Source organism: Trifolium pratense, linkage group LG3 (genome assembly GCF_020283565.1).
Source record: "Trifolium pratense cultivar HEN17-A07 linkage group LG3, ARS_RC_1.1, whole genome shotgun sequence".
In the NCBI taxonomy this organism is placed as follows: Eukaryota; Viridiplantae; Streptophyta; class Magnoliopsida; order Fabales; family Fabaceae; genus Trifolium; species Trifolium pratense.
In genome coordinates, this window is record NC_060061.1 from 51,464,479 (window position 1) to 51,487,997 (window position 23,519).

General features: G+C 33.0%; 3 protein-coding genes across 3 annotated transcripts; 1 reads left to right on the forward strand and 2 right to left on the reverse strand.

The window, feature by feature from the left end:
• Nucleotides 1-1,291: 1,291 nt before the first annotated feature.
• LOC123913186 (dirigent protein 21-like) lies at nucleotides 1,292-2,129 on the reverse strand. The gene has a single exon (XM_045963816.1). It carries the CDS (start codon nucleotides 2,062-2,064, stop codon nucleotides 1,504-1,506), a length of 561 nt encoding a protein of 186 aa, XP_045819772.1. The 5' UTR covers nucleotides 2,065-2,129; the 3' UTR covers nucleotides 1,292-1,503.
• Nucleotides 2,130-4,830: 2,701 nt separating this feature from the next.
• LOC123913185 (RRP15-like protein) lies at nucleotides 4,831-9,012 on the reverse strand. The gene is made up of 9 exons (XM_045963815.1): nucleotides 8,790-9,012; nucleotides 7,482-8,023; nucleotides 7,298-7,399; nucleotides 7,074-7,155; nucleotides 6,922-6,941; nucleotides 6,742-6,802; nucleotides 5,826-5,896; nucleotides 5,201-5,311; nucleotides 4,831-5,124 (listed from the first exon to the last, which is right to left on the reverse strand). Exons 2-9 carry the CDS (start codon nucleotides 7,899-7,901, stop codon nucleotides 5,047-5,049), a joined length of 945 nt encoding a protein of 314 aa, XP_045819771.1. The 5' UTR covers nucleotides 7,902-8,023; nucleotides 8,790-9,012; the 3' UTR covers nucleotides 4,831-5,046.
• Nucleotides 9,013-9,934: 922 nt separating this feature from the next.
• LOC123915358 (replication factor A protein 1-like) lies at nucleotides 9,935-13,906 on the forward strand. Its single transcript, XM_045966485.1, has 11 exons — nucleotides 9,935-10,366; nucleotides 10,446-11,164; nucleotides 11,252-11,351; nucleotides 11,456-11,577; nucleotides 11,708-11,792; nucleotides 11,907-12,042; nucleotides 12,138-12,292; nucleotides 12,385-12,505; nucleotides 12,589-12,795; nucleotides 12,889-12,966; nucleotides 13,134-13,906. Exons 2-11 carry the CDS (start codon nucleotides 10,573-10,575, stop codon nucleotides 13,647-13,649), a joined length of 2,112 nt encoding a protein of 703 aa, XP_045822441.1. The 5' UTR covers nucleotides 9,935-10,366; nucleotides 10,446-10,572; the 3' UTR covers nucleotides 13,650-13,906.
• The last annotated feature ends 9,613 nt before the right edge of the window (nucleotides 13,907-23,519 follow it).

A 23,519-nucleotide genomic window follows, 5' to 3' on the forward strand; every position in this document is an offset into this window, starting at 1 on the left:
TTGACCATATTCCTTTTTTTTTGGATTGGTGTATCACGCGTGTACCCTTTGAAAAAAAATAAAATAAACTAGGTACGGCTTCTGTGCGTATCGGTGGAGTACGGTACGCGTACCGGTACCCGGTACGTACCCGGTACCGGTACTCTGTCTAAAATGGAGTACCCATGCAACATACTCTTTGACATTTTTAAGTATCTTAAATATTAGGTTTTTGTGAAATTTTTATGAAAATGTGTGAAGTAACGTGTTAAAAATTGAAATGGAATGCTTAAAGAGTGATATGAGAGAACTTGTTAGCAAGACCCTTCTATATTATAGGCCGGTTTGTATTAACTTATTTTTTAGTTTATGCAAATAAATAATTTTTTTTGTATTATATTATAAGTTTATCAAGGTAATTTATAATAAAATATCTTATAAAAATACAATTTTGTTAATGAGAATTTATAAATTAACATAAAATCTTATTTATTTGCATAAATTGTTTTGCATAAACTCTAAAATAAGTTAATTCAAACGAGCCATATATTTTCGAAATAGTCGAAATAAATGTCCCACAAATTAGCTTTGGCTTAATTAGTAAAATGGTTTCTTAAAGACATTTTTTATTTCAGATTGGTCCCTTAAAGAAAAAAATGTCCGAATAGGTCCCTTAAAGACATCTCCGTTAATCGGTTTGGTCCCTAAAAAAATGTCTGAATATAACAGATATGTCTTTAAGGGACTTATTCGAACTTTTTTTTTCTTTAAGGGACCAATCTAAAATAAAAAATATCTTTAAGGGACCATTTTACTAAGCCATTAACTTTAAAGTCTTAGTATATTTGGACTATATTAGAAGAGGTAACAATGCTCTTCTCCTCTAAATTAGTACAAGAGGCAATATCAAAAACTACAAAAGAAAGTTCTAAGGCTATTAGAACTATTTCTTGAAAACTTAGACAAATCATTTGGAACTTCGTTGGGCTCGCGATCGGTGTTGAGACTTGAAACTTGTAATTCATAAGCTCAACGAGATAAGCATTTTTTCGTCAAAAAAAATTCAACCACCAAACCAAAAAAATAATTTTTTTTTTATAAAAATACAAGAGATATTCAACCCTTACAATTCAAGAACAAACACTTTTTTTTTTTACACATAAAAATAAATATATTTGTAACTTGTAAGCGATGTTTAAGCATTAAGTTCTAGTTTCACATAATTAAGATTTTGTGCCAAAGAGATTATTATTATTTATCTTAATTATGTTTGAATATAAAATTAGAGAAACGATGATGTGTGCAATTTAGATACACAGTTATATAATTTTATTTTTTACTAATTTAAATAGTACGATTTACAACTGTAATTACATCACGCAGTTAGTTATAGTAGAAAATCCATTTTCCAAAACTAGCACAAAGTTGCTAAAACATTGACACCAACTCTACTACTAATACTAATACCTCTCTTGCATATGCCAAAAAGACAGATAAACCTAAACCCATTTTCAAAAGGGCGTTTTAGGGATGAGAAACAGTAATATTATACTCAACAACAAAATGTTCAGGGGTAGAAATGGAATTAACACTATTAGCAATAGCAAAACCTCTAGCAAATCTAAAAACACCAGTTCCACCAACAATAGGCATTTCTCTATTTTGTTCAGAAATATGATTTCTTCCCAACATACTAAGACTACTTCCACCATATTTCCCTTCCTTAAAAACAAAGTTTGTTAACATAAACATTCCAAGATCTTGAAGTGAAGAAAGACCAAATAGCCCTTGAGCTCTTCCAATGTGTTTTGAACTTAACTCTGGTCCGTCAGTCATTGCATCATCCATTACAAAAGTTGAACCAAATCCATTAGGCACATTTTGTGGTGTGTCAATGATTTGTACTATGGTTGGATTTTTGTTGTCTCTAATGTCATGATAGTAGAAATGGATATGTGTTAGTTTCTCTTTTGTTATTTGTTGTTGTGAAGGTAACATGATGTTGGATTGTTGTGAGAATTCTCCATTTGTGGAAATGAGTGTGAAAGAGAAGAGAAAGATGATGAAACTATGTGAAGGAGCCATTGTTGTGAAACACTTTTTTTTCTTCCTCAAAATGATTTTGTTTCTATTTAATACAAAGAGAAAGCAATGTTTTATAGGGGTTTTTTTGGAATTAAATATTTTTGTTCAATTTTTTATTGCCCATGTACTTCGCGTGGGACTTTCAAATGAAAATTTAATTGTTTGTTTATTTAAGTGCAAGTTCACTTCATTGCACACGAGGCAACACTTGATACACGTGTCTTGGCTCTTGGTAGAACCTAGTCATATAAACTTGAGAACAAATATAGTTTCGAGAGAATCGGAATTTGATTTTTATAATTAGACTGTACTTATTTTATGGCAAACTCTGAATTATATGATTTTTTTCTCTAAGAATTAGACGGTTAATACAAAAAAAACTAAGTAGCATGCCCGAGTGTTCATAAGAGATTCGTGTTCCACATATTTTATCGGGTTGTTTTAAATTATAAATATAAAAGTGATAAATTTGATTAAGAAATATTTTTGTTTATAATTAAAAATTTGATATAATATTTTTGTAAAGTTTTCAATGATGATATAGTCAATAATTTTTAGATAATAATTGAGCATCCAACTAAAGAAGATAAAATAGATCATTGAACATCTTATTGCACAAGTTAAAATTGTCTATCTAAGTACAATATATTTGAATCATTGACACACATTGTTGCAGAAGTTAAAATTGTTCATCATATCTGGTGTAAGTGGAATGTGTTTGTATATCATTAACACACATTATATTGCATAAGCTAAAATTCATCATTCTCGTATAAGTGCAATGTGTTTGTATCATTGACCCACATTGTTGCAAAAGTTAAAATTGGCCATCCTATGTGTAAGTGCAATATGTTTGTAATGTTGACACACATTGTAGCAGAAACTAAAATGACCAGCCCTCGTATAAGTGCAATTGTGTTTGTATTATCGACACACATTGTTGAAGAAGCTAACATTGTTTATCTTCATGTAAATGCAATATTTTTGTTTCATTGATACGCATTGTTCCAGAAGCTAAAATTGATCATCCCCCTGTAAGCTAAAATTGCAAATGTGATTGAGGGCTATATGCATCTCCATGAGTTTTGGAAGAAAGTGGTAAACAATAAGGATATCTTGGCTGCTTTGCCTAATGAGACAAAACCACCTGAGAATCCTTATAAGCTCACTTTCATGCCTAAAAAACAAGATAATTTGGGTAGTATCTCAATCCCTTTTGTATGGTTGGTGTGTTAGAAATTGAAAATGTTTTATGTGATAGTGAGGCAAGTGTGAGCATGATGCTCATCTCACTAGTAAAAGAATCCTATTTGGTAAGCTTGTGTCAATTTCATTGTTTATCCTTGTGGTTAATAAAACCGAAACAAAACCGGTGGAGATTATGTTGAATGTGACGGTAAGTGATACTTTTGTGGCTTAAGTACACATTTGGTCCCTTACGTTTATTTTAGTTTTCAATTTGGTCCCTTACGTTTAAAAAGTATCAATTTGGTCTCATACGTTTATTTTAGGTTTCAAGTTAGTCATTTCCGCTAGTTTTGTCACTAACACCGTTTGAACACTACACGTGTCAGCGTGTACAAGTGCCACGTGTCTGTCCACATGTGCAAATTGACTGCCACATGTGACAAAATTGACGGAAAGGACTAACTTGAAACCTAAATTAAACGTAAGGGACCAAATTGATACTTTTTAAACGTAAGGGACCAAATTGAAACCTAAAATAAACGTAAGGGACCAAATGTGTAGTTAAGCCTACTTTTGCCCCAATGGACTTTGTGGTAATGGATCGATATAGAACAAGATTTCGCTGTTCTGTATCTCTAGGAAGAAGATTTCCGAGCAGAGGGATCGGCATAATTAATTTGATAAAATGTCTAATAAGGTTAAGACTTTCATATTGAAATGGTAGAATTTGATATGAAAGAACTCAAACTAAGTTGGAAGATGAGCATGAAATTGAGCACATGGAAGAGACTGACTATGAGAGGAATGAAAGGAGTAGGAATACGAAGGGGAGAAGCTTACCTTATTCTAAGGAGGCATATAGTTGAACTAACGCCTTTAAACAAACCGATGTGTGGGATGCAACTCGCGTGTTTTATTCATAATGGTTTTTCATTTTTGCGGCTTAACAAAGATGATTGAACATGTGATTTAAGACACTCAAAAAAGTCGGATTGTGGCTAAAAGATAATAAAAATGGGTTTGCTACAACTGCTATGGTTGTAGCACACCATCAAGAGAGCAATATGATTGCAAAATTTCACCCCATCCAATCTTTGGGTCAGGCTTGCTATGAAAAAAGAAATTTTCTGCGCGAAAAAAGAAATTTGAAGGGTGGAAAGGGAAATCATCACGACTGTAACAACTATTTCAGACCTTCTATAAAAAGTACAAACCCAAACTTCAATCCTCTTATACGTCTAGACCATCACAAAAACCTAAACCACCCCTTATACAAGCCATATAACTACAGTAAAAATACGCTCTAACCATCATTCACTCACAATTACCACTAACAAAAAACATTTATCATAATCAAACTAACAAACCTCCACTCCATAAACCACAAAACCCACCTAATTAAACCCCTAAGGCCTAAACCAAAAAAAAGATACAAGCCAAAGTTCAACATCAAACAAGAAAGATAAGCAATTGAGTCTTGTGTAATCGTTGTTAAATTTGAATAATCTATTAAGCATTGTTTTACTTAAAATTGGAAAATAAAGATAATGAATACAGAGAATCCTATTCCTAATACAATTGGAAAATAAAGATAATGAAATTCTATTCATGTTCAGTAAATTCAGTTCAGCGAACACATTCAAAATTGGTGATGTATACCAAGTTATAGCCGATCAGCTAGCAAGATTGTCCTAGTCCATTCTTTAAATTACTAACAAAATGAACACAAATCAATGAATACAATATTCAAAATCTAACCGATTGTACCGCTAGAAACACCTCAATGCTGCATTCTCAAGTTTCAAAACCATAATCTTCATCGGAACTGCTATTTTCAGAAATGTTTTCCATATCATCTGATTCATTTTTACTCTGCAGTTAAGCAAACCAGATGAGTGCAAGGTAGCTGGATTATTATAGCATAAAAATAACTTCAAAAGATACTTACTGGCATGTTTTTGTCCCAATCCTTTATTCTTGAATTTGTCAGCATATAATTATCTCGTAATGGAGCCCAAGAAGGTTGGTCATCTTCTCCCTTGTTTGTGCTTGCATTGGCCTGCATATCCAAAATCCAAGCAAATTGATAATTAAGCAACAAATCGGGGCTATCTCATTCAAGAAACACTTGCAGCAGTTTATACAAAGAAAATTAGAATTGTATTAAACATTGTAGTGTAGATCTATAACATCTTGTTTATCATTTTAATCCTTTAATGAATGCAGTGCAGTGGGTACTAAAATCACCAAACATTAGCCACCAGTTTGACAATTTGTCTGATCAGATAATAATATATCAAATTAATTCAGAGAGCATAATACTACCAAAGTATATATAAGTTAGAAATGCTCAAATCTAAATAGATTAAATAATTTGGACGTAGCATTCTCAACTTATATACATTTTGGTTCACTTTGTTCCAAGCAATGTGGTACTTATTCTTCAACAGAATTGAGCAGACACAGGGCAGATCAGTTCTAACTCAAACCATAATTTATAACAGTTTCAAATTGTCAACAAAAATGACTAGCAATGAAAAACTGACTGAAAGAGTACAAGTTGTAACAATCACCTTTGTGGAGGTGCCAACAGCTGGCCTCCCTAACTCTGAATAGAAGGCTTCTTTGGTGCGCTTTTTTAACTCTGATAACAAACACAAATTATATGGTTAGAATTGGCCACACATTTTGAATATATTAGGAACCACAAAAATAGAACAGATAGGTATGAACAAAAGAAAACGTGAAACAGAGAACTCTGGCAGGCATGGTTCCATTAGGGGGAGCATGGTCTCAAGTCCCAACCTCTTTTATTTTTTAACAATTATATACAAAAATAGATTAATGGTTAACTTTTTCCTCTCATACTTAGAGCATGATATCGTGAACAAGTCTTTGGCATGGTAGTCATATATTAAAATCAGTGTTATCCTATGAAGCATGGACACACCTCGGATTAGGCGTGTCCCGGTGTTGGACACACATCAGTGCATGACATTTTTTTAGATTATTAATGGTGTCAACATGTCAGTGTCCATGTTGTGTCCAGTGTACGTGTCTACGTCTGTGCTTCAGTAGTGTTATCAATAAGGATTGTGGAAAATAGTGGAACGCCAAAGATCTGCTATGTGGAATAGTGGACATAGCATCACAGGAAAATAGCAGAAGTAGCATAGCGGTTGAAAGAAAATAATTATATGAAAAGCAATGATATGCTGAAAAAAAAAGTGCATTGAGAGGTTTAAAAATTCGCTACGCTATAGCACTATAGAGCTTCTTTCTTATAACATTGACTAAATTAATAAAAATTGAGCTTGTTTGACCAAAACAATTGTGTTAAATTTCCCAGTATATCATATAAACTGAAACAATTAAACCCCCAAATGAGATTTCTCTTTCTTTACTTGATTCAGTTATCCTGCAAGTGAACTACTAACTAGAATCTTTTTAATGTCTTCCATTTTGTTGTTGCAGCATAAAACAACTTACCTTTTGCATCCCTATTCTTGGAGGGGTCCAGCCCTTTCTGAGCAACCTGTGCCTTGTTGACCTGCAACAGGTATGTACAAAACCTTCGAATTAATAATGATAAAGATATAATGCAACAAAGAAGAGCGGATGAAAATTAGGAGGAAACAAAATTTGCTTAAATGTTAAGACAAAACTTACAGCATTGAACAACTTGACCACTGAAAGAAATCGGAAGTAGTCCATGTTCACAGCAACAGTCACATCAGTAAGAGGAAATGCAAGCCACTAATCAATAAAAAAAAAAAGACATAAACCTTTATTGATTTTAAGGGAAAAAACAACTCATTTACCTCCTTTTGTCGCTACACTAATTAGAAACTTTTCATGTGAGTCCAAATAATTAGCAGGCTTGACATGTCCCTTTTCAGCTATCTGTAACAAGCAATACGATAGAACTTGTCAGACTGATTACAATATAGAAAATATTTTGAGCTACATAATTGGAGATGCACATAAATTTTAGTTTTAATTGGGATATCATTAAAATCACAGTCAAGTTGAAATTTCAAATTACCAGCAGCTTTTCCTTTTTTGCCTCTCCCTTAACCTTGCGCTCTGCCTCCTCTTCCGCAAGCTTTTCTATAACAAGATTCTTGTGTGCTGATAATACTGGACCCTATGGAGTTGTCCAAGTTTTAGAATACAAATTTTATAATTCTCTAATAAACATTAACATGCTGTAAGATCACGTGACTTACCAACAAGTCATCAGAAACACTCTTCTTTATAATATTCTTGAAGGCCATCTTGAATGCTTTACAACCTTCGGAGAATTTAGTAATTCCTGGCTGAATTTCATCATCATCATCTTCTCCTTCATCCTCAGAGAAATTAACTTTCTTATCGGTAGCATTCTTCTTTTGCGTTCTTTGTCCTCCTGCTTCTCCTTCATCTTCAGACAGCTCTTCACTTTCTATGTCTTCCTCCTCGTGCTTTTTTTTGGTGATAGATACTACACCTCTAGTCTTCATAGATGCCACACCTTTAGTCTTCATAGTAGCAGGGGCAGTTGTCTCATCTTCATCATCGTCAGAATTATATTCTCGTGTTCTCTTGTTGTAAAGTTTCTTCATTTTTTGGTTGATTTTAACTTTCTTCTGTCCATGTGGTGGCTGCATAACTTTTTGTTTCTTACTTGACTTTTTACGACCTTGGTTCTTACCAAACTTCCTCTTCCCCAGACCACTTCCAGGTTCAACACTTGCATTTCTTCAGCCATTGAATTGTTTTATAATTCAACCTGTATATGTCACACACATGAAGACATGTCATGAGCTGAGATACTATATAAATACAAAATGATGATTTTCAAAGTATCAACCGAAAATGAACAACTCTTTCCGAAAGTACCAGATCAATGCAGAATTATAAGAAACAGTCTAACCCATGACAATAGAGACATGCTTTAATAGGGAAATAGAGACTTGGGGAAAAGAAACAGAAATTGTTAGCTAATAATTGAATTCTTATTTTGGTAACATGACTTTCAACAACGTAAGCTATTTGTTTTACTTATTATCTTACTAACAAAATTTACTGATTTGTTAATACATATCTAAGATCAATTCTAACCCCTCTATGATAAGTTTATGTTGGTAGAGTAATTTTGAGCTGATAAAATTTCATTTTTCCTACTATATAGCAAATCACAAATCAACTACAGAACATATCAATTGCAACTACCACCGTTGCCGGAGAAAATTAGTAGCACCGGAACAATAATTTAATTATATACTTAGAGAAACAATTTGAACAGACCCTGAGCAGAGGAGCCACGTGATGGAAACATCCATATTGACAAGATAGTGTAGTTACTAATACTATACATGAAAACACACAAACAAAGCATATAAGATCAAGTATCCCTAAAAGATGGTAATAACAATCAAGGACTTAAAAATAAAAGTCCATGGCAACAATTTTGGATGCTACATCAAGGTTTTTCATGTTTTGCAGCTGCGGTTGTGGCTACACCAGCCACAATTGAATGCTATCCTTTACAGTACCATGTACGGTGACATGACAGCCATTTGGACATTGCAATAGCGATTTAAAACCTCAGTGACTAACGACAAAAATACAGAGCTATATGAGATACGGTTGTAAAGCAAAAAATCAGAAACAAAAGTGACTGAGAATATAATCATTTCCGTTTGGGGGTTTGTTGGAAGGAAAGGGCTTTTGGGAGAGAGGAATAGAGAAAACCTTATTTGAGGTAGTGATTTTGTTGAAAATGATAAGAGACAGCTTATGATTAATACTTCCTCCGTCCCAAATTATAAGGGAAAATAAAAAAATCACACTTATTAAGAAAAAGTAAAACATGAGAATTTGAAGTATGTTTTTGTGGGTTTTCCTTGGAATAAGTTGCATAGGAAGATGTAAAAACAATTTTTATTGGTTGTTGTTTATTGAGAAAATAAGAGAGAGAAGAAATTAAATGCAATTTGCATTTAATTTTATGAAAATAAGAAAAAAACATTCTTGAAAATGATTTTTTCTCTTATAATTTGGGACAAAAAAAATGGGCTTTTTTCCCTTATAATTTGGGACAGAGGGAGTATATTTTTAATTTTTAGAGACTTTAACAGTGTGAACAGGATTTGAAGAATTTATCTGAGAACTCCAAAATCCTCCTCCAATACATTTTTTAAGTTCCCCTAAAAAGTGGTGATGTGAAATGTTTGAATAGATGGAATGTGAAAATGTGGTTAATTATAGCATCATGTTGTGAAGACCTTTTTGTTTCAACAAACATATATATATATATATATATATATATATATATATATATATATATATATATATATATATATATATATATATATATATATATATATATATATATATATAGCATCATGTATACTAATTTTGAGTATTTTCTGGCTGCAGAACTAAAAATTAGATAAATCTATAAGTTCTATGCTATGCAAAACTGATGATCGTTTATATTTGACATATGACATGCTTTGAAATATACTTCTAAGAATTGTCTCTTTCTGAAAGTTCATATAAGCATGCTTTGAAACTAATTAATCGATGAACAATGACAAATATGAATGTCCATGTAAGAAAAAAAGGGTCTCAACAAGTAAAAATTGAAAATGAAGAATGTGATGAGATGGTTATCTCTACAACTACACAATTGCAAACCAACAAATAGTAAAAAAAGACAAGTGTCATCCTATAAGCACCTCCACATAGGATTTTAACTTTCATGTTTAGACAAAAATTTATCCTCATTTAGGCAAAGTTTTCAAATTTGATCATGGAGGGAAAAAATGTGTGAAGAAATGATCAAAGGGCCACACAATTGGGTCGAAATTGCAAGGCCCGTTTCATTTAGGCCCAATACGAAGGAAGGAAAAAAAATTCGCTGGCAGGAGGATCATTGATGCGTCGCTTTCCTCGTCTGTGTCGTTCACTCCCATTTTAGGTTAGCAGCAGTGAGAAAAATTAATCAAAAACAAAATCAAATTCCAAATCGATGCAAGCTTATACTGTCCTTGGTCCTCACTGGTTTGAAATTCAAACCAAAATCCTTCCACCTCATCTCTCAAACTACACCAATCTTGGCTCTCAGGTTTGTCTCTTTTTCATTTACCCTTTCTCCAATGTTCAAAACTTGCCATATCAGTGCTTCATCAAAAACCCTAATGCAGATTTCTACTCAAATCTCTATGCAAAACAATTTTCCCTCCAATGTGTTGATTTCAAGGCACAACCCTAAGGTAATTACGAAATTCAAATCCCCCGCCTTCAATATGTTGTGGGTTTTAATATTTGTTTATGTTTTTAGGGTTTCCGTGTTCTCCCTATTTAAATGGATGTTTGTTCATTGTTGAAATTGCACCGCAGCCAACATACGTGCCTCCCTCTCTTTTTTTAAATAATTTTAATCTAAAAAATTTGCTTTTATTCTGCACTGTCTTCTTATTTTTTGAAATGGCTTTGACTGTTGATAATCGTAGTATGTTTTCAAACATTGATGAAATCAACTCTGATAGAGCAACTTGGAATTTTAAGGCTAAGGTCATAAGACTTTGGCAAGTGAGTGATTTTAATCGAGTTAATGTTCCTTTTTCTGTTGAAATGGTGTTAATGGATGAAGATGGTGCTAAGATTCATGCCACTATTAAAAAAACTCTGATTTACAAATTTAAACATGAGATAATCGAGGGAAAAGTTTATTCTTTTGAAAATCTTGGTGTGGCATCTAATACTGGAGCTTATAGGACAACACATCATCCTTACAAACTGAACTTTCAGTTTGGCTCCTTGGTTCAGAGGCTTTCCAACTGTGATATTTTGAAGTCTCCATTTACCTTTGTTCCGATTGCTGATATTTTGGGGGGTTGTTATGACACTGATTTTTTAGTTGGTTAGTTTCATTCTATACATTTTAGTTCAGGTTTTGAAGTGTTTATTAAGCTATTAACACTACACTTTTTTAAATACTTGATGTCAGATGTTATTGGTTTCTTGACTGAGATTGGGCAGGAACGTGAGATCACTAATCAGAATGGTAGTACAACCAAGCTGAATGTCATTGCATTGGAAGCTGATGGGTATGATGTTACCTTAGGATTCACTTTCATAAACTGTTTCAATGTGTCTATATCATTTATTTAATTAAGTTTCTATTTAATGGATTTTATTTTTTTCTCATTAGGCATAAGCTTCAATGTACACTTTTTGGTCCATATGTTGATGAACTTAATACCTTTGTTGGAGCTGGTGATCTGACAAATGCTGTGGTTATTGTTCAGCTTGCTAAGGCTAAGATCTTCCAAGGTGATAATAAACAATAACTTTATTTATATCACTTATTTATTTTGTAGCTCATAAGAATAATACTTTTGTTTTCTAAGTATATATATGTTGTTTCTTCTTAAATCTGAAGTTATTGATTGGCAAATTGTAGACAAGATACATATCCAGAATTGCATGAATTGTTCTGTCTTGATATTTAACCCAAGTTGTGATGAAAGTGTAGCCTTAAGGGCAAGGTGTGTCATCAACTTCCCAAACATTTATTATCTTTAATTTTTTGCTTATTTTTAATAATCTTATAATTTATAATAGCTGTGGTAACTTGGGTTATCTGTTATATTCTTTATTAGTCTCAATGGTTCTGATGAGAATCCGTCTCCATTGACATTTACTCAAGTTAGTACAGAGTCAAGTGTAAAACCACTTGATGAGTTTCTGCACAATACTCCAAGGATTACCTTGCAAGGTCTCAAGGATGCTACAACTGTAAGCATTCTGACAAACTTAACATGCAATGAAGTTGTTTATTAACTATATTTTGTTTGTTTATAAGCCTCTGATTCTGATTTGTTGTTGTATAGGAATCATCACATGTTGTTGCTGCAACTGTTAAGAGGACTTTAAATCCCAATAGTTATTGGTATACATCATGTTTGTGTGGCAAGGCTGTTGTGCCGGATTCAAAGATGTGGTATTGTGAAAAGTGTAACAGGCATGTTTCAAAGGTTGTTCCTAGGTAAGGAAATTAAAATGGGGAATTTGTTTGCTTGATTCAATTTTATTATTTAATGAGGCACTTATAATACTTACTTTTGGATTATTACACAGGTTTTGTGTCAAGGTTAGAGTCATGGATGATACTGATTCTGCCATTTTTGTAATCTTTGACAAGGAAGCAAGTTCCATATTCAATATGACTTGTGCTGATATGATTCAAAATGGAGAAAATGTTAGTTTCAATTTATATTATTATACTTTAAATATTAATTTCTGTTTGGATAATTTAATCCATGTCAACTTTTTATTATGTAGGATGTTGGTGAAAGAATTGTTCCACCTCAAATTGATGAAACACTGATTGATCAAACCTGGCTTTTTAAGGTTGAAGCTAAACCTTTTCAGAATCCTAGGTTTGAGCAATCTTTCCGTGTGAGGAAGATTTGTACCGATGAGAGTATAATAAAGGAATTTAAGGACAAGTGGGATAATGAGGATGCTGTGTATCTTAAAAATACAAATGTATGCATTTATTCTGTTATCCTATTTTAAAATTTTATTTCTTTCATGGTCTGCAATAGACGGGTAATAATTTATTAATTTATACTTTTGTAGGAGGATGGATCTTTGAGTACTTTGCTGGAGAAAGGGAAAGATGATTATGTTGTTGGGTCGTCAAACGTCCTTTGTGAGGTAAAATATTGTAGTTAGTAAGATACAATACTTATGGTATGCAAATTAATCACATTAAATTAGATTTTTTAGTTTTGATTGACTTACTTAGGATTAATAACTTATAGTTCTATATTTTGATATTTATTACGTTAGTTTAGAATAATAACATGTGGCATCTATATTAGGAGTTTGAAAACTTTAGTGGAGATTCTGACAAGGGAAAAGGTTTGATTGTTGGACGGACAACTGTTGATGTTTCCCAAGATTTGATGACGAAGTTTTCATCAGCTATTGTTAATCTTGGCGATGACTTTGATAGTACTCCTCTTTGTATTAAACCAAAGACATCCATTGTGAAACAAATTTCATCTGCTGCTGTTGTGAACCCTAAGGCCGTTGTTGATGGTGTGAAGACAATTAAACCTGATGATAATGCAAAGCCAATCAACTCTGCTGGATCCGTCAATCAAATCAACTCTGCTGGAGCTGTGAAGTCTCAACAATCTGCTGCTGTTCTGAAACCAGTTGACTGTACTACTGTTGAGGATTTGAGCCTAACAGCTAAAGCCTCTGTTAGGCCATGTGGACAGCGAAAGAAAGTTGTTCCTAAGAGAGTGTCCCCTCAACATGAAGATCGAGATGAGGATGATAATGCTCCTATCAAGTTGTTGAAAAGGGCGGTCAAGATTGAGAAGATTTGAGCCTCAGATTAAGTTGTCATCCTATAAGTGAATGTTTAATTAGTAATTTTTATGTTATGTTTTTTGATGCCCAGTGGCAGTGGGCCTTTAATTAGGACTATGTCTAAGTTGCATTTTGATATATTAGTATTGGGCTTAAATATTGTTGTTTTATGGCCTAATGGCAGTGTGCCTTTAAGTATGGTTTTAAATTAGGGGAATGAATTTGTAATCAATTACAACTGTTGCAGTCCTTTGGTGCTTTCAGTTTGAACTATCATGCCATTTTATCATAATTTTAATATATATTTCCTTTAATTAAGCTGTGTAGTTTTGTATTTATGTTATTGTTTTTTACTGCAAGTACCAATTGGATAGTTATTGCATGGGTAAATAGTTTGGCAGCACATTCATTGGAAAGACAATGCAACATTAAATTGGCTGGACCAACCTTCAACTACTCATAGTGTAGGTGGACTAACCCACTCATCTATATATCAAGTTTATTTCATTTCAATATTTGTTCTATATTGTTTTGCACTGACTTTAGCAAAGCATACATGGCTGGAGGTTCTTATGCAGATAGCTATGCAAGTCTTGGTGGCAGGTTGCAAAAATGCTTTTTCACCACAATACATGTCAAAGATGTTGTAAGTTCTATGTTTTCTTTGTTTTTGATTTTTTTTCCTTATTTAAGCACATTTATACGAAATTCAAATCAGTTTATTCTTTCATTACTGCAGCAATTTGGTGAGATTGATCCTGTGTTTGCTCATAAGCACTCCGATGAGTTGGAGCAACAATGGAAAGTTTATTCAGGCAACCACTTACATTTGCTTACTTGGAATCAATCTCTTGGAAAACCTCTAATAACAGAAGGATGGACAGAACTTCGTGAACACTTTGACTTGCAGTTCCAGTATCATGAAATTAATATGGTGTATTACGGTGATAGTATGTTCCAACTGCTGCTTCCTTTGACAGGACCAGTCCCAACTAATGATTTTCCTTCATTTCACTCCCTGTCTACTAAACTCACTGAACCATTAACATTTGAGATTGTTTTATCAAATAACTCAAATGGATCAAGAGACGAATTAGTTGAGTATTTTCGTGTTAGTAAACTTCTTTATCTATACTGTTGCACATTATTACTTACACGTGTTGCTTTACTTCAACCATCTTTGACAGGTCTTCAACAAGTGGTTAGGTGACTATATCACTTCTTTTCATAATTATTTGGTGCTTGAAGGACCAGTCGCTGAACCTCATTTGGTAGAAATTATTCAAACACCAAGGAGAAATGGACTTCGAGAATTGGAGTATCAACAATGGTTGAAATTCAACATGGATAATTACTTCTCAGCTGGAGACCTTCTCAAGTTTACTTTTTTTGATATTGAAAATAGCAACAGAGTTGATGTTGATGTTGATAGAGTTGTTAGGAATTAACTAAAATAGGATGTGTTGAAGCATATGTTATAATTGTTTTTGCTGATTCATCTTGTCCTATGATAATTACTACTCCACCATGTGATCGGTTTGCCTAAAATCAGTTGTTGTATAAATAGTAATTCCATTTTATGTTTATGCGTATTGTAAGTTTTTCATTTAATATATTGTTTTAATGAATTAGTCTTCAAATAGTTTTTGTTTAGTTTTCTATTTACCAATAATATTACTAAATTAAATTCATGTCACAAGGAAATTCAGTAGTATTTCATGCTTAATTGGACTAATTACGAATTAATTATTATACGCATAAACAGGTGAATATCAAAATTCAGTAATATTTCTCATTTTTAATTTAATTTATAATTTCATGATGGTACCGTGTAACATGATATATCTTTTACCATAAATAAATTTCAAATTCCCTATCTCTCAAAAATGCACGGGGACTGTATGATTTTATGTAGACGTTATCATCCGGTCTATGTTTTGGACATCCATTTTTGTCTATCCATTCAAGATTACATTCATTTTTTAATTTAATTTACAATTTCATGATTAAGATATCCGTGTAACATGATATATCTTTTACCATAAATAAATTTCAAATTTCATATCTCTCAAAAATGCACGGGGACTGTATGATTTTATGTAGAGGTTATCATCCGGTCTATGTTTTGGACATCCATTTTTTGTCGTTCCGTTCAATATTACATTAATTTTTTAATTTAATTTATAATTTCATGACGGTACCGTGTAACATGATATATCTTTTACCATAAATAAATTTCAAATTTTATATCTCTCAAAAATGCACGGGGACTGTATGATTTTATGTAGACGTTATCATCCGGTCTATGTTTTGGACATCCATTTTTGTCTATCCATTCAAGATTACATTCATTTTTTAATTTAATTTATAATTTCATGATTAAGATATCCGTGTAACATGATATATCTTTTACCATAAATAAATTTCAAATTTCATATCTCTCAAAAATGCACGGGGACTGTATGATTTTATGTAGACGTTATCATCCGGTCTATGTTTTGGACATCCATTTTTGTCTATCCATTCAAGATTACATTCATTTTTTAATTTAATTTATAATTTCATGATTAAGATATCCGTGTAACATGATATATCTTTTACCATAAATAAATTTCAAATTTCATATCTCTCAAAAATGCACGGGGACTGTATGATTTTATGTAGAGGTTATCATCCGGTCTATGTTTTGGACATCCATTTTTTGTCGTGCCGTTCAATATTACATTAATTTTTTAATTTAATTTATAATTTCATGACGGTACCGTGTAACATGATATATCTTTTACCATAAATAAATTTCAAATTTTATATCTCTCAAAAATGCACGGGGACTGTATGATTTTATGTAGACGTTATCATCCGGTCTATGTTTTGGACATCCATTTTTGTCTATCCATTCAAGATTACATTCATTTTTTAATTTAATTTATAATTTCATGATTAAGATATCCGTGTAACATGATATATCTTTTACCATAAATAAATTTCAAATTTCATATCTCTTAAAAATGCACAGGGACTGTATGATTTTATGTAGAGGTTATCATCCGGTCTATGTTTTGGACATCCATTTTATGTCATGCCGTTCAAGATTACATTAATTTTTTAATTTAATTTATAATTTCATGACGGTACCGTGTAACATTATATATCTTTTACCATAAATAAATTTCAAATTTTATATCTCTCAAAAATGCACGGGGACTGTATGATTTTATGTAGACGTTATCATCCGGTCTATGTTTTGGACATCCAGAATTGTCTATCCATTCAAGATTACATTCATTTTTTAATTTAATTTATAATTTCATGATTAAGATATCCGTGTAACATGATATATCTTTTACCATAAATAAATTTCAAATTTCATATCTCTCAAAAATGCACGGGGACTATATGATTTTATGTAGAGGTTATCATCCAGTCTATGTTTTGGACATCCATTTTTTGTCGTGCCGTTCAAGATTACATTAATTTTTTAATTTAATTTATAATTTCATGACAGTACCGTGTAACATGATATATCTTTTACCATGAATAAATTTCAAATTTCCTATCTCTCAAAAATGCACGGGGACTGTATGATTTTATGTGACGTTATCATCTGGTCTATGTTTTGGACATCCATTTTTTGTCGTGCCGTTCAAGATTACATTAATTTTTTAATTTAATTTATAATTTCATGACGGTACCGTGTAACATGATATATCTTTTACCATAAATAAATTTCAAATTTTATATCTCTCTAAAATGCACGGGGACTGTATGCTTTTATGTAGAGGTTATCATCCGGTCTATGTTTTGGACATCCATTTTTGTCGTGTCATTCAAGATTACATTAATTTTTTAATTTAATTTATAATTTCATGACGGTACCGTGTAACATGATATATCTTTTACCATAAATATGTTTCAAATTCCTTATCTCTCAAAAATGCACGGGGACTGTATGATTTTATGTAGACGTTATCATCCGGTCTATGTTTTGGACATCCATTTTTGTCTATCCATTCAAGATTACATTCATTTTTTAATTTAATTTATAATTTCAAAAAGGCACCGTGTAACATGATGTATCTTTTACCATAAATAAATTTCAAATTTCCTATCTCTCAAAAATTAAAGGGGACTGTATGATTTTATGTAGACCAATGCTACAATAGACCACCTTCACGGTTGGGAGACCATGTACAAGTGGTCTACCTGAATATGAATTTTCCAAAAATCACTGTTGGTCTTAATCTCATAAACACCGCAAAGAGTTTCAAATTACTTTGACAGATAATAATTTTTTTTTTATATTATAACAATATTTGTATGTGGTCATGTATGTTGTTTCTCAAATGAATTTTATTATAATTGTATACTCTCTCTGATCCTTAATATAATATCGACTGCAAATTTTAACTACATTAATGTCAGAGGTGTATTTAGACTACATTATGATGTACATACATTAATATCTTAATCTTAATTTAAAAACTAAATTCACACCTTTTTATAAATTGAAAACTATCTTAATTTATATTACGGACTGGATGGAATGATTAAAACATTCAAATATATTGAATTTGTATAGATAGAATTTGGGGGGTTCGAATATAAAACCAACTGATGCATTTCAGCAATTGGGCTTTGGAGCAGGACAACCCGTTTGCCTGGCCCATCTCTTCATACGTGAGAAGGTATTGTATCTTGCCTCAAGCATCGTGTAACCCTAGCCGCACATACTCTCCTTTCCAAACTAAAATCACGCGATTGAGAGGAATTCCGTCAAAGTCGTCGCCTAATCAGGCAATTCATCTCCATCATCTCCTCAAATCCTATCCGTTCATTATGGCTTCTTCATCTGTGGTCAGGTACTGTCCTTATCAGTTGTTTTTTTTGCGTACTTTCCGCCAACATATGGGACCATTACATGCAGCTTTCATGTCTGAATCTAATTGTGGATAATATAATTTACTTTAAGGAAATAAATTAATACCTGTTTGTCAGTATTAGGATTGTTTTGTTATCTATTGAAATGTCGTTTTCAATATATATCAAGGTTTAGGGTTAAAGTTTGCTTTCTCAATGTTTGCCAAATTAATATTGAAAAAATTCAGCATATGTGCTTTATCTCTTTTTTAAATTCTCAAAAGTTGAAACTTGATGTATATATATATTATGCATGTTCAAAATTTTGAAAGTCATGTACCTATTTTAAATACTTATTTGATGTCTAAATATTAGCACAAACCATAATAGGAAATTTATGAAGTTGCTTTTTTTTATGATTGATTTATGCATATTTTTTAAGAAACAAGTAAAAAATTATAATTCAACACATAGACAGGTGTGCTAATCTTGGTTTGAATTTCGTATTTCCTATTTTAAATACTTATTTGATGTCTAAAAATTAGCAAAAGCCATAATAGGAAATTAATGAAGTTACTTTTTTTTTGATTGATTTATGCATATTTTTTAAGAAACAAGTCCAAAATTCCATGTTGGTTCAAAGCTGAAGTACACCCTGACAAGGTAAATATTTCAATTATGCTTTGTTGAGTTTATTTAATTCATTTCAATTCATTTATTTAAAACCTTGACATCACATGCTAATGCTAAGTATACTTTATTTTGAAATTAGGAGGAAATTTATATGTGTCCTGTTTTTGCTAAGAAGTATGCATCCAATATTAACTTCAAATACTATGGATGGATTAGAAGTAAAAATAAAGGACGTACTATGGTTGTTTTCAAGAGTAAAAATGATCGGTGTTATATTAGTGATGGTAGAGTAGTTGCTAAGAGGAATGGCTTTAAGGAACCAACTTCTGTCACCCTCTACTTCGAAGGAGAAGATAACCGATTTACCATGTTGCCTCTGATGACAGCCAATCATTTGTTAATTTTAATTATTATTCTATAGTATTTTAGTTAGTTTTTAAGAGTATTGCATGGTCAAAGAGAAGAATTTATGAAGAAATTGACACATAAAAGAGTTTGAAGACAAAAGACCAAAGAAGAAAAAGACTTAGAAAAATATTCTAAGTTTTGAAGCTCAAAATTAGCATCCACTTTCTGTATTTTCCGCGACGCGATGCATGGTCCGTAGTGCTGCGATTTTGCTTTCTAATATCACATGACGTCAGCCTTACATCAGCACATGGAACACACCTTAATGGAGCATGACGTGTCATTCAATTATAGGGACGCGGTTTTTGTTTATTAGTGGACGATCTTTTATGCTACAGCCTATATATATGACTACAAATTAGAAAGGGCATTATTACTTCCTGCGAGAGAGAAATACGTGCCGGCAGCAAAAGAGAAGAAGACTATTCTAGGGTTTCGCCGTCGCGGTCTTCATCGGTTATTCATGTATAATTTTCTTAACTCTTTTGTTATGTTAATTATTATTATGAGTAACTAATCTCATCAGATTAGGGATTTTAGATGATTCTCTGTGGAACTATTTGAACCATGTAACTACGTGTTCTTATTTATGCAATCAAAACTAATAGTTATTCAGTTAATTTCGTGTTTAATGCTTTTCTTTATTTGGCCAATATCGAATTGATTTCAAGAAATAATTCACTACTGACCCTAGGTTTTATTACTAGAACTAAATTAATTGTTTGCCAATCGTAATTGCTTTAGGAATAAAGAATTAGTTGGTATGATTGAGAATTTAACGTTCAATAACGCTTTTGATAATATTAGTTTCGCCTAAGGAATTAGGGTACTTTATTAGATAAAAGGGATCATGAGCCAAGGAATTGGACTTAATCTATTTTTGTTAAATTATCGTAACTATTAGAGTTTGGTTGTTGAGAATTAGAACCTAGAGTACCAAATAGGGATACAGAGAGGATTCGAACAATCCTTAATCGCTTCGCTCCATTAAAAAGTCTTCGTCAAGTTATTGCAATATTTATTTTAATTATTTTATAAACCAAATATATGCCAAGCATACCCCCTTATATTTACGTCCTAATTACAATTCAATTGTTTTGTCGAGATTGAAACAATCCCTGCGGATACGAACTTTATAAATATTATTACTTAACGATAAGTTAGTACACTTGCTAATTTTGTCATCAAGTTTTTGGCGCCGTTGCCGGGGATTGTTGATTAATTTCAACAAGGCAATTTCGTTTTATTTAGGATTTGTTTTAATTTTTGTTTTATTTATAAAAAAAATAAAAATAAAAATAAAAAATACTATAGCATACTTATTTCTATTATTTTTATTGTGCAGTGCTATTGAGGTATTTTTTGTTGTTTATGCGAGGTAAAAAGGTTGCAGGAGAGCTTCTTTTCGATCCTGAAATCGAGAAAACCGCAAAGGCAAACAGGAAAGCAGTACGGTTAGCTGCGACATCAGCAAGAAACACTTCAGGCGAAAGTTCTCAGTCTGAGGAAAGTAGTATGGCTGCACTTGATCCACCACCACCTCCTCCTCGAAGGACATTGGGTGACTATGGCCAGAGAAACAACGGAGAACTAGCAAATTTGGGTTTTCAACCAGTCAATCCGGTCTCTTTTGAAATCAAAAATTCAGTACTCAGCGCCCTCAAGGAGAATCAATACTCCGGGGCCGAATCGCAATGCCCGAATCTCCATCTGGCACATTTCTATGAAGCATGTGACTACACAGATCCACCGAATGTATCAGAGTCAGCAAAGAGGTTAAGGCTTTTCAAATACTCTTTGACTGGAAGAGCAAAAGATTGGTTAGACACCATACCACCTAACACCATCAACACTTGGCAAGAGCTGGAAGTTAAGTTCTTAGATAGATACTTTCCCATTCACAAGTACCTTGACAGAAGAGCAGACATTACAAGCTTCGAGCAAGGGGACTCTGAAACATTGTATGATGCATGGGAGAGATTCAAGCTGTGTTTGAAGAAATGTCCGAAACATGGACTCGATAATCATGCTCAGATGCAACATTTCACTCAAGGACTGAGAGCTCAGACGAGAATGTTTTTGGATGCGTCGGCTGGCGGATCATTGAAAAATAAGGATGAGAGTGAAGCTAGGGAGTTAGTGGAATCGATGGCTCAAAATGAGTATAGAGTTCAGAATGATCGTGGAGCAAAGAAAAAGTCAGGCATGCTAGAACTTGATACTCAAACTGCCCTCCTAGCACAATCTACTTTGATGAATACCCAAATGGCAGCCATGTTGAAACACTTTACAAACTCTTCCAACTCTCAAATGCAAGTCATGGCAGCTCAAGATTTGAAATGTGATTTTTGTGGGCAGGGACATGCTAATGGTGAATGTTTTCCCGAAGGCTCAGAGGAAGCAAAGTACTTAGCTAATTTCAAGAGGAGCAACCCCAATCACAACCCGTATTCGAACACTTATAATCCGGGTTGGAGAGATCATCCAAACTTTGGTTGGGGAGGAAATCAAAACTCCAATCAATCTCAACAACAAACTCCACTTCAAAACAATCAACAAAGAAAACCGTCACCCATGGAAGAAACTCTTGTGCAATTCATGAAGATGACCCAAGAGAATTTCGGAGCAATGAAGGCAAGCCAAGAACTCTCAAACAAAAATCATGAAGCATCTATAAGAAATTTGGAAACTCAAATTGGGCAATTGTCAAGGCAATTTACCGAAACACTAAATGGAGGCTTTGGTGGAAACACGGTAGATAATCCAAAAAATGAGAGTTGTAAGGCTATAGGTTTGAGAAGTAGAGTTGTTCCATCTGTAGTAGAAACTAAGAAAGAAAAGAAAAAAGAAGTAGAAGTAGAAGTAGAGAGAGGAAATAAGGGTGAGGGAGAAGTTGAAAATGAGTGGCTGATTGTTGATGAGGTTGAAGTTGAAAATGAGAGAGTTGAGGAAGAAAAAAGTGAGAATGGGGTTAAGGGAACTAGTGAGGGAGAAGTTGAAAAGAAAGAAAAATTGATTGATGAAGGTTCTATTCTGAGAAAAACCAAGAAACAAATTCTTGAAGACTGCGGTAAGGAGCAAATCATTCCCCCTTATGTCAAATTGCCATACCCCCATTTGAAGAAAAAGAAAGACAAGGAAGAGAGTCAATTTAAAAAATTCATGGAGATGTTTACAAAGTTACAGGTAAATGTTCCTTTTGGTGAGGCATTGGAACAAATGCCAGTTTACGCAAAATTCATGAAAGATCTCTTGTCTGGAAAAAGGAAGCTGAAGGATGATGAAAACATTGCCTTGTCAGAAGAGTGTAGCGCTATTCTCCAAAGAAAGCTACCACCGAAATTGAAAGATCCTGGTAGTTTTACTATTCCATGTTCCATTGGTGAATTGAAAATTGGAAGGGCTTTGTGCGACTTGGGGGCAAGCATCAACCTGATGCCGTTGTCCATGATGAAGAAGTTAAAGTGTGGAGAACCGAAGCCAACAAGAATGACTTTGACATTGGCTGATCGATCCGTTACATACCCTTATGGGGTGCTAGAAGATGTGTTGGTTAAGGTAAATGACTTGCTCTTTCCAGCTGACTTTGTTATACTTGATATGGATGAGGACTCCGAGGTACCGTTGTTGTTGGGAAGACCTTTCTTGGCTACTGGTAGGGCACTTATTGATGTTGAGCTAGGAGAGTTGATGTTGAGATTTCAAGATGAACAGGTTATTTTCAATGTGTTTGAAGCTATGCGTCATCAAAACGAAAATCCTCAATGTTATCGGGTTGATGTTATTGAAAATATTGTTGAAGAAACCTCTCGAGTTGAGAAACCAGTTTTACCGATGGAAAACGTGATCGTTAACTCAATTACGTTAGTTGAAAAAGGCCAAGAAAAGGAGATCGAAGAGTGTGTGCGTCAGTTAGAAGCCTTGGAAGTTGAGAAAGTGCAAAAGAAAATAGAGGATCTTAATGTTACAAGGTCTGGTGAATTAAAAGA